General features: G+C 40.2%; 1 protein-coding gene across 1 annotated transcript in view; it reads right to left on the bottom strand.

The window, feature by feature from the left end:
- The window catches only part of LRRC72 (leucine rich repeat containing 72), a 31,595-nt gene extending 16,452 nt beyond the window's left edge, over nt 1–15,143 (bottom strand). Inside the window, exons 1-3 of the mRNA XM_084897190.1 lie at nt 15,118–15,143; nt 7,491–7,564; nt 4,645–4,714 (exon numbers count right to left, since the gene is read on the bottom strand). Of these exons, the coding sequence (XP_084753316.1) occupies nt 4,645–4,714; nt 7,491–7,564; nt 15,118–15,123 (150 nt within the window). The 5' untranslated portion in view covers nt 15,124–15,143. The remainder of the gene's footprint in view (nt 1–4,644; nt 4,715–7,490; nt 7,565–15,117) is intronic.
- Nucleotides 15,144–16,276: the final 1,133 nt, after the last annotated feature.

Here is a 16,276-nt window from a genome sequence, read left to right as displayed (position 1 = left end):
ATTTCACAACCATCCATTGAGATCTTATTTAGGTCATTTACCTTGACTTACTTTTTTTTGAGGAGGTTTTAAGTATTTGGCAAAATATGATTCTTTTAACAAAGTTGACATGAGGGATATAATTAATGTTGCCCCGGGGTAACAGATACACATGAGAACCCAAATTATATGGAATGCACGCTGGTTTGTTTTATTCTTTTACAGGTCTTACACTCTACCATGGGATTTGTGCTGCTCTAAATTTTTTTTTTTAACAAGGTAAGGTATACACAAATAAATAATTAAAACATGTATACCCAAACCTGATTAAAGGAACCAACTAAAATTCATGAGACAAAGCTCAGAAAGTTATCTGAAAATGAGCACTGCTATTGAAAGAATTCTTTGAGAATATTTAAAACAGCACATTAAAAATAAGTATTTCAATTTTAAAATTGTGGTTTACTAGACTTGAACACAAATAATCCTTCCTAAAACAGATAAATATCTTCTCAGTAGCAAATTTTCAATATGTACTAAATGTCTGGGACATGAAAAGTGGCATTATCATAAGCTCAGGATCTTTCTCAGGGCAATTTTGTTTATTTCAATCTAGTCATTCTCTAGTCAGCTTGTGTGAAAAATGTTATTATAAATAAGTATTTCAATTATTTTTCAGATAATGAAGTTTATAAACAATGACTTTACTAGAAGACTTTGCATTTTCATTTAAATTTACTTTGTAAACTTTGTCAACTGGTTTTTGCTACAGGGAAGAAACTCAGATTCCATTTTGAACAGTTGCATGGTAAGACATCATGCAGGTTTTTTTATTTGTTTGTTTGTTTGCTTTTTTAATCAAAAGCTTATTCTAATCTGAGCCAAATGAAACTACCAAAGTACTGCTGGTTCTTCCAGAAATAGAAAAATATTAGCATTGTGCTAGCAATATTACAGGCTTATTATTAAATAGCTGAAAAAATTTTTGAGGTAATGAACCAGAACACAACTTAATTGCAGTATAAAAGACAAATAAATCACTCAGATCAATTGTCTGAGCAGACTCAACTTCTTATGAAAAGTTGGAAGGGATAAATTGAACCGAAAATTGCCTCACTCAGGCCCACTAGAAGATGGGCCATGAAAGGGAGTCTTGAGAAGGCCCGAGTGCAGTTGTCTCCCACTCATCCAACTGGGCGAGGTTAGAAAAATGTGACCCATAAAGGGAAGAGGAGCAGAACTAGTGAACACCTATGTGGTGTGAGGGGAAAACCAGCCCTCGGGAGCATAATGAAGGAACCAGAGTCACCTGAGCAAATCTAGGAAAGCTGGGGCATTGGAGGTCCTTAGAAACTACATGTACCTATTTAGTTTGCTAGTTCAGGGTCAGACAAGAAGTGTTTATCATCCACTAGATATTAGGGGAGAAGTATTCACCCTTCTAGTATGCAGGGCTCCAAACACAGCAGACTACAGTCATTGCATCCCAAGACAACTGCTTTCTCTCATTGCACTCTGCGCAGTTTGCAAATGCAATGTCCTCACCAGCCACTCCCTTTGCACTTCCTGTTTTTATCACTAGAGCAGGTACCCTCACATTTATTGTTATACTAGAGGACCGGTGCATGAAGTCATGCATGCTACTGTCCCTAGGCACCACAGATGGGGAATCTGGCCTTTGGTCAGGGTCAGATTCCCCATCTGTCAGCGGACAGGCTTGCCTCCCGCTGCCACCCACCTGGGTTCCCAATTTGCCTTTAGATGATGGGAGCCTGACAGCCTGGAGGAGGGACCGAGGAGTCGGCTGGTCCCCCCGGCTTGTGTCCCAACTCCTGCTGCAGGTCAGCCTCTGTGTGAGGGGCAACCCGTGGGGTGGGAGCCTTGGCTTGGCACATCCCGCATTCCCCACCACTCATTCTGGTTTCCCATTTGCCAACCAGAGATCAGAGCCTGCTGGAGGGTGGGGAGAGAGTATTGGGGAAGGACTAAGAGGTGGTCAGTGCACCTCATAGTGACTGGCTGAGCAGTCATTCTGGTTGTTTGGCAATTATGGTCGTTGAGCTTTTATTATATAGGATTCTATCAATGGCCTAAATGCAAAGTACAGAATAAGCTGTACCAAATCTGGCTCCTGGCTCCAAATAACTCCTAAACACAACTCATAACGATATGTAAATTAGAACATATATGTATGTTACACACCAAGAAGTCTAGAGCTTGTGAGAGCCTCAGTCTTAGTCTCTCAGTGATTCTCTGGGCTTTGCTTTTCTCTCAATGTTGGATTCATTTTCAAGTTAGCAGGATGATTCCTGGATCATATCCAGGCAAGAAGATATCCAGAAGAAACAAAGGCCCTCTGAGGAAGTACTATCATAGCTAAATATGCCCATTAGAGTTTTGGACCTTGAAGAAAATTTTAATTTTTCATGAAGTGTGGTAACTTAGCAACCAGTAAGCTATTGATCAATAGAAGACTCACAACAGCTTATTCACTTACCCACAACCACTTAAAACTTATTTTGGGTATTCTCTCCTTTCAAAGTGTTATGTGGGCTAAATAAGTATTTTTTAAAAAATATTTTCAATTTATTTTAGAGAGAGAGGAAGGGAGAGGGAGAGAGAGGTAGAAACATCAATAAGAGAGAAACATGAGAAACATCCATCAGTTGCCTCCTGCACTCCCCCTGCTGGGGATCGAGCCTGCAACCTAGGTATGTCCCCTGACCGGGAGTCGAACCTGTGACCTCCTGGTTCATGGGTCTAAAAACAAACTTAACTGATGGTAATTTTGGAAATAAAATAGCTAGTATGTTGAACATAAAGAATCAAGTACAAGAAATGAATATTGCCTATTGTCACATCCCTTCCCTGCCAATGCCCCTTCAAAAACAAAAGAAAGTAAATTAGTTGACAGTATACACAGTCCCTTCCTATGTACATACGTATGTACCAGTCAACTGTCTGAACATTCAATGATTGGTTGGAAGTGGGATGGTGTCCACTACCAGAACACACACACACACACAAAATATTACAAAATCCCTAATCACCTCTCTCTTTAGACCTATTGCCAACATCTGTACATGTTCTTTCCTTTAAAACTGAACACCACAAGGAGCACACATGAGAAACAAAGATTAGTCACTTTTGCCATGCCTTGTGATTTCCATCTTTTTCTCATCAGAGGTCGCCCACTGTGACCCAGGATAGTTTTTGGCAGAGTGCTATAAAGCCTTTTGAACTTGTATGTCCTTAAGTGCAAGTACTTTCCATTTCAGTCGTTAGCTGGCTGAGTCTCAAAGCTATTTGTGTTTGTTCTTCTAGAAATCATTTCAAGCTTATGAGACTTGTGCTTACACTTAATACTAGAAGCTCTTTCATTTTCCATTTAGTTGATTTTGAAAAAGACTGGAAATGCAATGTGATATTGAAGTATTTTCATAAACATGGCTGCCTCAGGATTCAATGCTGTGAGTCTGAACTCCTGCTTGACAACCACACTATTGCTGAAAACTCAAGAAACCTTCGTTTTATTCAGCTGGCATTTGAAAGTCTAAATTCAAAATGCTAAGATGGTATAATGGATTTACAATGAGTAAAATAAAAACTGCTGGGAACTCACATTTTTGAAAGTTGAGAATAAACAACTTACTGACCAGCTAACTGTAATGATTGGGGCTGCATTTAGGCTCAGTCTTGCTTTTTGGCTTAGAGATGGCTTAGAGCTCCCCAGGCTCCCACTCTGGGGAAGGCGGTGGCCTCTTAAAGGCTTGTCTCTAAGAGAAGAAAGAGGGGCCACACTCAGCGACCTTGAAGGTTGTCCCTGCAGTTGGGGACACAGTAGCTTAGTGCTTAGCACTTACTGAGGAGGCTAGATCAGCATGGGGAGCAACCGGGCGGTAACCCACCCCTTCGCCTCTGACAGCTTTGTGGAGGCCAGGAGACAGTCAGTTGTAAGTGCCACTGGGATAGAGGCGAGGGGCGGTCAGAAGTGGCCAGCAGAGAGGAATTACAATTGGAGTAACCTAGTAGGGAAGCTCCTGAATAACTCATCAAGAAAAAAATCTCTCTCTCTTTTTTTTTTTTTTAGTACCAAAGGGTGCAAATCAAATAACTTTCTCCATTGCCTTTCCTCTACCTCCACATCTCCCCATTCCTAGAGATTCCATACCAAACCTAGAGAAGATTAGGGTGAAGGTGAGAAGGAAAGAAAACCCACCACACCTCCTTAGCTGATAAAGAAGGCAGGTGGCACTCTGCCATCAGGCTTAGCTGGCTATGGGAGGGAAGGTGAGGGGCTATCTCATTTATGAGTGAAGATCAAAAGTTGATGAACCTATTCTCCTAGACATTCTTATTTCCAAACTGTGACTACAATTCAAATGAGCTGTAAGATTTCTGATGACGGAGCAGAGGTGAGAAAAGCTTTGGGACCGGAAGGAAGAGCCTCTTCCGAGCAGCTTTGACAGGACATGGAGACACAGCACTTGTGGTGTAAGAACATCTCGCAAACTGCGCTGTTCATGATGCATGCCTACATGCTTGCAAACTGTCTCACCTACATTTAAGTTAGGTATAGAAAATTAATGCTTTTAAAGATTAGCTCTATGAAAACATGATAGTAACTTAATTACAAAGACCGTTAAAGATAAAATATAATGTTACCTTGTTATGATGTAGCCATAAGTATTTTAATTTTCTAAACCTAGAAAGATCAATAACATCTGTCAGCTCCCTGAAAAAAAGAAGAAAAAAGTAAATATTAGCAATGATTAGTTCAGTTGTAGGTGAGGCAGGATATATAGTATGACTTTGGAGTAACTGAATAAATGTCTTTCTTTGTCCTTTCAAAATTATTGGCACATGTTCATTTCCAAACTTCCATTTTTAATACTTCGTTCATTTGGATTAAGATTTTGTTAGTTAGCCGAAACCGGTTTGGCTCAGTGGTAGAGCGTCGGTCTGCGGACTGAAAGGTCCCGGGTTCAATTCCGGACAGGGGCATGTATGTTGGTTGCGGGCACATCCCCGCTAGGGGGTGTGCAACAGGCAGCTGGTCGATGTTTCTCTCTCCTCGACGTTTCTAGCTCTCTATCTCTCTCCCTTCCTCTGTAAAAAAATCAATAAAATATATTTTTTAAAAAAATTACAATGGAACTTAAAAAAAAAAAGATTTTGTTAGTCAGTTAAAACAAATACTTACAGAGGAGCATTTTATCACATTGTAGAAATTTATACCTCATTATGATTTAATTTATTGAAATCTCAATTAAAAAAATTTTACTGGGGAGACAGGAAAGGGATGGAAGGGCAGCAGACACTGACTCACAGGTAAACGTGGGAAATGCCATTAGCTCCTGCTTCAACAATGTCTGCAGGCTCCTTGCTTTCGGTTTGTCCAGATCTTGGCCAGACCAGGTTTGAGATATGGAAGCTGCAGTGCACCAAGAGACTGAGACAGAGTAAAGTGTTTATTCTCCCTTTGCTGTTTATTGAATCCTAGAGGCCCGATGCACGAAATGCATGCAAGGGGCCCGGCCCTCGCAGCCCCGCTGCCTGGGCTGGCCCTCACAGCCCCGGCTTTGTCTGGAAGGTTGTCCGGAAGAACACACGGAAGGTTGTTTGGCTGTTCAGCCTAATTAGCACATCATCTCTTTATTATGTAGGATGAGGTCAAAATATTGCCCATCCGTCTTGAACTAGGCCTTGTTGCTGTGCAGCTCACTCAGCTAAGGGACAGACATGGGTGTGGGTGGGGAGCTGTCAGCAAAGAGGGCAAAGTTTCTGAGTGACTGCTGTGGGCTGGGGGATTTGGATGTCTTCTAATTCTCAGGGCAGAAATTGTGGACCCGTGCTGAGTATGTATGTATACACACATGTCTCTATTTATCACACATGTATAGAGCTTACCCTGTGTGCCAGGCACTTTTCTAAGCAATTTAAAAACATTAATGTTCAATAATATTACCTACATTAACTCATGTGGCAACACACTTTCACATTTATATTTCTTTAACCTTGCGACACTGAGGGACTAATTATTTTCCTAATTTTTTAAGCAAATATATTTCTTAAATCATGAAACATTTCTAAACAAGAGAAGTCCCACTCATCAAATTTTTATATTGAAAACTTTCAAATCTAAGAAAAGATGAAGGAATAACATAATGAATGCTTACATTGCACATATAGTTTATAATGTTTTGCCAATCATTCTCTCTTACCTATATAATATATCTACTTATTGGTTGGTTATTTTCTGGGGGAATCACTTGAAAATAAATTGCATACTTATTATTGCAGGGCTCTCATTCCTAAATTCTTCATGCACATCCCTTAAATAAGGACGTTCTCCTGTATAACTACAATACCATTATCACGCCTAAGAAGATGAAATTGAATTCATTAATATCATCTAATATACTGTTCACATTCAAACTGTCTCTGTTGCTGCCTATATTTTATAGTTTGTTTCAATCCATAATTCTATCAACACTCATGTTTTTTCAGTTAGTATAATCCTTAGTCTTAAATTTAGGACAGCTACTTTCCTTTTTCCCCCTTAACATTGACTTTTTGAAGAGTCCAGGACAGCTGTATGATAGAATGTCTCACATTATTGATTTGCCTGATTACTTCCTCATGATTAAATCTAAGTTAGACCATTTTTCAGTAACGAAGGTGGTAATTACTGCATCACACTGGAGACAAATGCTGCTGCTTGTCGTGCTGTTGGTAAAGCTAAAAGGTCAGTCACTGGGCTAAGCCTGTATCTGCCAGGTCTCTCCACTATAAAAAGTACTCACTTTATCATTGAACAGTAATATGTGGGGCAAAACTCAGAGACTATGCATATACCTCATTACTTAATAATTATTTATTCAAAGGGTTTAGCTTCTCTGGGTAACTTTTGCCTGAATCAGTAGATTTGGTAAGGGGACAGAAATAGGGTTAGGGTTAGGGTTAGGGTTAGGCCTTGGGCACCGTGGCTGCTTTCCTCCCTAGATGCTCTGCAAGGAAGAAATAACATAAAGGAGGCCAGCAGTTGGCTCCTGACAACCAGCACGATTGTCAGGAAATGTCAGCGGGATGGATCCCGGGCCGGCAAGGGTGTCCCACCACTTGCTCAGAGGGCCGATTGTGTCTCAGACCACCCCCTCCCCAGACCCCATCCAAGCATGAATTCGCACACTGGGCTTCTAGTTCATATATAATTGTATATCCCATAGTTTTATTTGCTAAGCCTGACAAAGATCACCCAGATGGGAGAGGCAGAACTGGGGTTTAAACTTAGTTTGGTTCCATAATCTTGTTCTTAGCCATTCCCGATGTGCTGCCTCTCCAATAGAGACTGTTAATCCAATAAGTGGTAAAGTAATTAGAGTGTGGTATTTTCCCATCCAGTCTTTGGCATGGGGGTGAAGGGGGTGAGGGAGGACTGGAAAAGAACATTTGAATCTGTGAAACATTATAATGGATGCTTTTCTATTTCTTACCTAAAGTACACTTACTTTTTAGAAAGGAACAGCTCAAGGACATCAGCATCCCTCTTGTGGCCACATATCTTTAGTTGATCTTCAATTGCCTGATAACATATAATTACTCTGTCAAGGCACATTCCACTGAGCAAAAATACGGAGACATTTGAAGTCAATAACAATAAGGTCTACAAGAAGATCAAAGGAAAAGTGAATATGGAGGCAACCACTCTAAACTGATAAATTCCAACACTACAATTATATATTATTTAATCATTTTTGTGGTTGAATTTCATTATCCTTCATCCTGGGCACAGATGTGTTAAATAATTTTTAATCAAGGAGAAAAAAATGTGTATGTGTACATATACTCCAAAAACAAGTTTTCATTTCTCTATGAGGTAGAGTGATTTAGTCTTTAAATATTCTTTTTTTTAAATATATTTTATTGATTTTTTACAGAGAGGAAGAGAGAGGGATAGAGAGTTAGGAAAATCAATGAGAGAGAAACATCAATCAGCTGCCTACTGCACACCCCTACTGGGGATGTGCCCTCAACCAAGGTACATGCCCTTGACCGGAATTGAACCCGGGACCTTTCAGTCCACAGGCCGATGCTCTATCCACTGAGCCAAACCGGTTTTGGCATCTTTAAATGTTCTTAAATGTTCCTTCAACACAAAGAATTTATATTTGGTAAGTTTTCCATATTTACAGAAGACACGCAATATCAAGGTTGGAGGTGAAGGGAGTAGACTATAATGTACATTATCATACGGATGCTTGGCACTCTGTAAAATCTCAATAAGTGTCACAAACATGAATGAACAAGTGAATCAATGTCACTGCCCTTTCTCTGCAAAGAAATCACGTCTTCAATTTTCATGAATTAATAACATCTTGCACCGTGGGAATTTTTGGTGAAGAAGAAGCGATTTTCATTCCCACAGACTTTGTTTTGAAAATACAAATTCAACAACAACTAGTTAGGTACTTTGCTTTTTCTTTTGTGGTCCTTTGCTAAATTATAAAATAACATTTATAGGCCACAAGGCCTAAGATGATATGGAAAAATTAAAGCCTGTCTATAATTTTCCATGAAGGAATAAACCTAACAAGACACAACAAGAGTGGAAAGTATAGTCATTGCACTTCTGGACTCTGACAAACATTGTAATTATCAGAGTCAAAACAATCACCAAATTTCAGCTGGGATTTGTTGTGGGCGGTGAGGTTGTAATGTCAGTAAGTGATTTATGAGGTTTTTGACAATGGTTTTGTTATTTGGTAGAGGACTTTAAGAGGAGTGAGATTTAATGGGATGAGCACATATCTAAAGGAGTGATGAAGGTAGATATCCCAGAGACGGGGGACAGCTGCTAATTTATAATCCCAAACTTTCTTAGTTCCCCTGTTATGCAGGCGGGATCTTGAGGCTTAGAGAAATCACTGGCTCAGATATATGCATTTCCATCAAGGTATTTTGTTACTCTAACAAGCAAGCTGAATCTGGGGATTGGAAAAACCCAATACATCAGGCTTACACATATTTATCTGGGTACTTTAACTGAAATATCTAAACCTTCAGGTTATATATGGTCAATTGCAACCTTGCCAAAGTATTTGGGATGTTAAAGGCCAGCCAAGGTAGAATTAAAATTGAGCAGCTACCTATTAAAATTATAAATGTGCTTTTAACTTGATCCCATCATTGCACATGTAATACTCAGAAACACAGCGGTACACACACACACACACACACACACACACACAAATTTAAATACCATTGCTCTCCTCAGCATACATTATCAGAATTATGATATCTGCCCCATTAATTGGAATATAGTTTAAATTAAGGTGGAGATTTACAATAGAATACTGCACAGTAGCTTAATATAAAGAGATGGATATCTGATTACATGATAATATCAGAAGCATATTTTTAAGTAACAATGCCATTGACAGGATACATGAAAGAAAAATGATATTTTCATTATTAATGACATTTATATGCACATAACATACACACACTCCCAATTGTAAACAACAAATCACTTGAGATCATGGGAAACGTATACTTTCTAAACAATATACCTTTTAATAATGTTTGAATATTTTATAATAAACACATATTCATTTAGCCATCAGAGATTAATACACATTCTTAAAAAGTTTAGCCATCGAATGATTATTTTAAAAAAATATATATTTTATTGATTTTTCACAGACAGGAAGGGAGAAAGATAGTTAGTTAGAAACATTGATGAGAGAGAAACATCAATCAGCTGCCTCCTGCACACCCCCACTGGGGATCTGCCCTCAACCAAGGTACATGCCCTTGACCGGAATCGAACTTGGGACCCTTCAGTCCACAGGCTGATGCTCTATCCACTGAGCCAAACCGGTTTTGACCATCCAATGATTATTTAAGGATTTAAATTAAGTTTTGGAAATCAAGAGATGAAAAGGGAAATTGAAACGATCAGCATAATTCAGAAACCACTGGCATAATCAATTATTTATTTACACAAATTTTGATCATGCTATGCTTCTTTCCAACCGAAAATTTCCTATGAATCTGAATCCTGTATTAATGCCAAAGTGCCAAAGAACACAAAGACCAGCCAAGAGGCCTCAGGTTTCAGTGGCTCTGAGGTGGACCAGCTCCAATTCCCAATCAACACACAACTTCATTAGCGGGATATTCCTTTCATCTAAAGAAGCACAACAAGCATTCTTCCCCGGAGATAGGTTTTTTTTTTTTTTTTTTTATTGTGGTAAAACATACATAATATAGAACTTACTATTTTAACCCTGTAGTTCAGCACATTTGCATGGCTGTGCAACCATCTCCACCATCCATTCCCAGAAGCTTTTCACCTTCTCAAATGAAACTCTGCACCCAAAAAACACTAACTCCGCATTTGCTCCCTCCCCACCCCCTGGCAACCACCCTCTACTTCCCTTCCCTATGAATTTGACTGCGCTGGGTACCCCACGTCAGTGGAAGGAATCACACAGGTTTTTCTCCTTTTGTGACTGGCTTATTTCACTTAGCATAATGTCTTCAAGAATCATCTATGTGGTAGTGTGTGTCAGAACTTCCTGCTTTGTTAAGGCTGAATGATATTCCACTGCATGTATGAACTACACCTTATCTGCCCATTTATCCGTCAAATGCTGCAAAGGAAGGCTGTCAGTGTTAAGGGCTCTGACAAAAAGAAAACATGCTCTGGTGAATTTAGCCCGGGCTCGCTGAGATTTCAGTTGGAGGTGGGGGGGCTTGAAGGGATGAGGAGAAATGAGAACTAGAATATTGATGGGCGGATGTTTCAGTCAGAGGGAAGTAATTACACAAATGTGGGGAAGAGAATTTGAAGAGTGCAGGGCTGTGCAGCTTTTGGCTACAATGAAAGGCACATGGAAGACAACTGTGAGAAATAAATTAAGAAAGATGACTTGGGGTATATTATTAGTGCTAACTTTAAAATTTAAGCTCAGAGAGTATACTAAGTGTGCAAGCAAAACTTTACAGGCTTAAGAACTCTAACTTACAATCACATAGTTGATGTAATTTTATCATTTAAAATTAATTTCATTTTATGATATACATATACATACATATATATGCACACATATATGAAATACTTATACTAACTGCATGGTTAAATCAGTGTTAAGTCCAATAAGATTCTGATTTTTACAAAGACAACTGCATCAATGCTTTTAACAATATCCATTATCAAGTTATTTTAAAATTACTGGACTCAGTTCTGGGGTTATAGGGAAATCGGACAGGATTTTTAAACTCGAGAAAAAAATGTGAAAAGAAAAAAAAACCAAACACACAAAACTAGGCCCTAGGAAGATGATTTGCAGTGACATGTACGATGGCCTCAGGTGCAGAGAAGTGCAGACAGGAAGCAAGGCCGCCTCCGGAAAATGAAAGCGAGTTCGACGAGCCTGCCCCAGGATAGTGGCAAGTGGGGACAGCTGTGAACAGCTCCGGCGTGGGGTGTACAGAGGGAGCGGAGGAGAACTGGCAAGTAGCTGGAGGTGGAGAATAAGGCCAGGGGAGTCACAGGGGATGATGGTGATGTGATAACATGGCTATGATAAAGGTGACTATTTGTCAGAGAGGACAAATTTGGCCTGAAAGTGCTGGGACCGAGGCGCTGGTGGAACAAACAGGCTAAGGTGTCCAGCGGAGAGCTGCAAGTGGACAAGGGGATCTCACTGAGATCTGAGTGGGTACAGCCTGGCGAGTCAGGTCAGCCCAGAGGAGAGAGGGGGCCCCAGGTAAGATTATTGTGCAGAATCTGCCTTTAGAAAGTGGAGGATGGAGGTGAGTTTGGTTAAGGGGACAGAAGAGGGACGGCTGTAGAGTTAGTAGGAGAAACAAAAAGACCGTAGGAGCTGAGACAGTGAGTTTCAAGAAGGCAGAATTTGAACCTGTAAGTTGCATAGGATGTAGGAGGATATTACCCAGGAAAGGTATTGAATTTGTGAAGCAATTTCAGTAACCTGATGAGGGGGAAAAGTCAGATTTCAGATGAATTGGTTAATAGGCCAGTGGAAAAAGAAACAACAACAACCCAACACAGAACTGGGGTGTGGGCAGTTCCAGAACGGGGAGGATGGCGGCAGCCCCTCCACTGCCTGACACCTTAGGATCTAGAGAAAACAGAAAGAAGTTAGAAAGTTGTGGGCTTTTCACAATCTATAGAAGGAACTATCCTCTGGCGATTTTCGTACTGCAATGATAAGGTCCTACACTTTCACGCTCCACAGGATAGCTAGGGCTTAGCCTTCAGCTCATCACACAACTCTGGGCTTCGTGCTCATCGCAGTCCCCAACCCTTGCAGACAAGTCCCAGAACTCCAGAACACTGGGCTAGCTCCCATGTTGCATATATATATATATATAAATATATATATATTTTACATTTTTCCCCACTTCACTTTATTCTTTAAGAAATTATCTTAATCACCTTCAACTCTTGTTTGTATGATTCCTCAGAGAACCTTCCCTCCTCAGTTTACACTTTAGGGGGACAATATATGTATGTGGATATATATATATATAGACTTACCCTGACCAACATTTTATATATATATATAAAATGTTGGTCAGGGTAAGTCTATATATATATATCCACATACACAGCCAAATTTATGGCTCTGTTCCTATACACTCGCACGCACGCGCACACACACACACACACACACACACACACACACACACATATAGCCAAATTTATGGCTCTGTTACCTCATTTCTAAATTGCCATAAATATCTATGCAGCAGGTGGTAGGTAGAAGAGGTCAGAGTAAGCCTGCTGGTGTGTATCAGGGGCAGCCTCCAATCCTCAGTGGAGGTGTGGGGTCCCCAATGCTCCAGCCCCTCCGCCACAGACCCCTGGAGCAGCCTCAGGCTGGCTGGGGCCTTGGGGCAAGGACCCGAGGGGCTCTTGGTCTGGGAAAGAGGTGCCCCTTACCTTCTGGCTGATCTTCAGGGCATGTTCTGGAGCCCTTGCTAGGCTCGAGGGGAGTCGGGAGGAGCGGGTCCGATAGTTCGGGTCCCAGGCCATCAGGACGCCCGGGCGGCTAGCAGCACCCAGGATTGACCCAGTCTGGTCCGCGGCTCATTGTTACCCCTGTTACCAACAGTTACCACCAGCTCTCGGACTAACCAGGGAAGATTTGAAGCCAAATGCTGACTTCTGTGACGTTTGCACGTGGGGTCCTTTGCAGCCCCCACCTCGTGGTGGTTTCCTGCGCGCGGTGCCTCTGTGGGTGGCGCAGAGCGAGGGGTCAGCTACGCCAGAGGGGGTCAGAGGACCCCGCAGGCAGCCACCCTCCCCCAATACTAACACTTTTTATCGATTTGAGAGCAGAATATCAGAAAATTAAGGTTCTTAACATTAGATGTGCCTGGTGACCACCAGTCACGTGTGGAGAGGGTAGGGGTGATGGAACCCTAATGGAACTTGAGACAAAAAGGGGAAAAAAAAGTAAGTTCTGTTGATCCTGTCTTTACTCAAAATTTTGAAGTTCCTTCATCATGGATGTTTTGCAAAAACATTGCATTAAGGTTTATTTTCCTGATTTTTGTGTGCGACGCCTTACATTTTTGTAAGGCCAGAGCCTCCCCCTAGACCCAGCCCTGGGATGGAGATCGGGGTATCCAGGCACCCCTAGGCTCCAGGTGCCCAGGGAAAAAAGAACCCTTTGCTGACTTGGTTGACAGCAATAAGCACATATTGGTTCAGTAGCTGAGGAGGCCTTCCTCTGGCAGAAAATGGGTTCGATAAGCCAGTATTTATGGAGACTTGCTGTCTCCCCAAGTTCAATTGGTACCTCCAGCACAAGCTATCTTAGGATCTTATTTATATGAACTTGGTTCCCCTCTCGCTTGGGAAACTTTGGAGGCAGGATTCTGTCTGTGCCATCGCTCTCTTCTGTCAGGGACTAACGCACTGCATTCCATAATTGTTGATTCAACGGTACCAGTTGGCTTCTTGTTTCCCAATTTGAACTTGAAACCTAAGAATTAAATACAGCTTTTAAAAATGAATCAGGTCCTAACAAGTTTGGCTCAGTGGATAGAGCATCCATCGGCCTGCGGACTGGAGGGTCCTGGGTTCGATTCCGGTCAAGGCCATGTACCTTGGTTGCAGGCACAGTGCAGCAGGCAGATCATCGATGTTTCTCTCTCATTGATGTTTCTGACTCTCTATACCTCTCTCTTCCTCTCTGTAAAAAATCAATAAAATATATTTTAAAATAAGATATATTAAAAAAAATAAATCAATAAAATATATTTTAAAAAATAAAATCAATAAAATAGATTTAAAAAAATAAAATGTATTTAAAAAAATAAAAATTCTGGTGTTAGAATAGAGCATCAAAAATATGTCACTGGAGAAATCAAGCACACACTATTTTAGTACTTCCAAAAATATTTCAGCTTGGTAGAGCTGGGAGGGTAAAAGTACAACATGAAACTGTGGAGAGAGTAATAATCTGAGAACTACTATTTAATTGGTTTTTATCTCATAAATAAAAATCAAATAAGAGGAATGGCCCACCAAGAAAAATGTATAAGATAGTTTACTGGTCTTTTGTCTCTCATTTTTGATGTTAATATGTGTTACAACATTTCAGATATCACTCATAAATATGCTGCATGGAAACATGGAAATATATACAATAGTACTTGATCAATTTCATTCATACACAGATGTGAGTTTCAGAATCATGCAAAAATACTTTTAGAGAGCCTTTTACAGAAGTAAACTACTAACCAGCTGATTTCTACTAAAATCCCTTTAAAATTATAGCCTTGACTTTTTGTTTAAATCTTTAAAAATTTATACTGATTAAGAAGAGAAAAAACAAACAAACAAACAATCCAGCTCTGTTCTGAAGAAAATAACTCATTTTTATAAGGTCTTCATGTGTCCCATCTCTCCCCCAAAATTACAATTTAACTGATCATGAGGACTAAAATAATGCAAATTTAACTATGGGATGTGAAAAATGGAGGTCAGGGAAGGTACTTTTTGGATGAAGTTCCTTCCTATACATCCTCACAGTGATGGTACACAATTTTTACAAAAGAAGCATCCCAGGTAGAGTGAGCAGAGAGAACGTTTACCTCCATGTGGTGGGATTACGGCCTGAGGAATCCAGCCTGAAATTTTAAAACTTCATGTAAAAGGTACATTCTCCTTTACAATCAATCTTGTTTTAATATAAACATAAAATGGTCTCCCCTTACCCCCCCCCCCCGCCCCCCCCCCCCCCCCCCCCCGCCAATTCCCCTCCAATCTTTGAGCAATATTTACACTGAAGCAAGACACCCTGTGTTTATCCTGTGGCTTTGCCGTGCTGGCACGCCGCCACTGCCTGCAGGGGTATGCATACCCCAGTTTGAAAGCTCTAGCATATCATGGATGTGGATTTGGAAAAGAAGAAAGAGCTTGTGCTCCAAGTCAGGGCATGTGGGGTTTAGTCTCAGCTATGACATTAACTAGTTGTTGGCCACCTTTGAGTCACTGAATGTCTCTGGTCCTTAGGTGCTTCAGTAGTAAAATTGAGAAGTTGGAAGTTTAGCTCAAAAAAAAAAAATCTATTATTTAATTATAGTTTCCTAGAAAGGTGGTATTGCTCACAGAGTAGAAGATTTCTTGCTGAGATGTTGACATGTAATTATTTTTTAAAAATAATTTCCCAGTGAAAAATGTATGAGGAAAAAAATGTGCATATGATAGCTATCATTAAAACCACATTTTTAAAAACTCTCTTTCAATTTCATTGACAATTCCAGTCATCAGTCTGGATATTATTTTTCTAAGTGAGTAAAAAATATGTATTAGATAAAATAATAATTATCAGCCATTGTCTACTATGTAGAAGGAGCATAGAATGAGCAATATCTCAGCCACCATAAAATCCTCTTACATGCAAAGAAAGGTGAATCTTTTTAAGTCATTTGATGACCACAGCATCAACATTTTCATTGTTTTAAATTTAAATAAAATATGTTAATTACAGCCATCGTTTTGTTTGTCTGTTTACACAAAATGACAATGACAATGGAATGCTGGGAATTCATGGAATTCTCTATGAGCCTTTCATGTTACTGCACATCTTAGGAGCACAGGCAGCGACTGCCTTTTTCAGACTGTGTTTCAGGATATTTGTGTAGTGAACATGCTTGGAAGATAGAGACAGTGTCTTGGAAGGATGTATGCTTTTTGTGTTTTGTTTTTGATTGTGCAGCATAATAAAGATAATGTCTCTCTCTCCTTTAT

This window comes from Pipistrellus hanaki (genome assembly GCF_964339955.1).
Source record: "Pipistrellus hanaki genome assembly, chromosome: 10".
Lineage (NCBI taxonomy): Eukaryota > Metazoa > Chordata > Mammalia > Chiroptera > Vespertilionidae > Pipistrellus > Pipistrellus hanaki.
The sequence above is the reverse complement of the archived record's forward strand: the minus strand, read 5'-3'. Positions and strand labels throughout refer to the sequence as shown.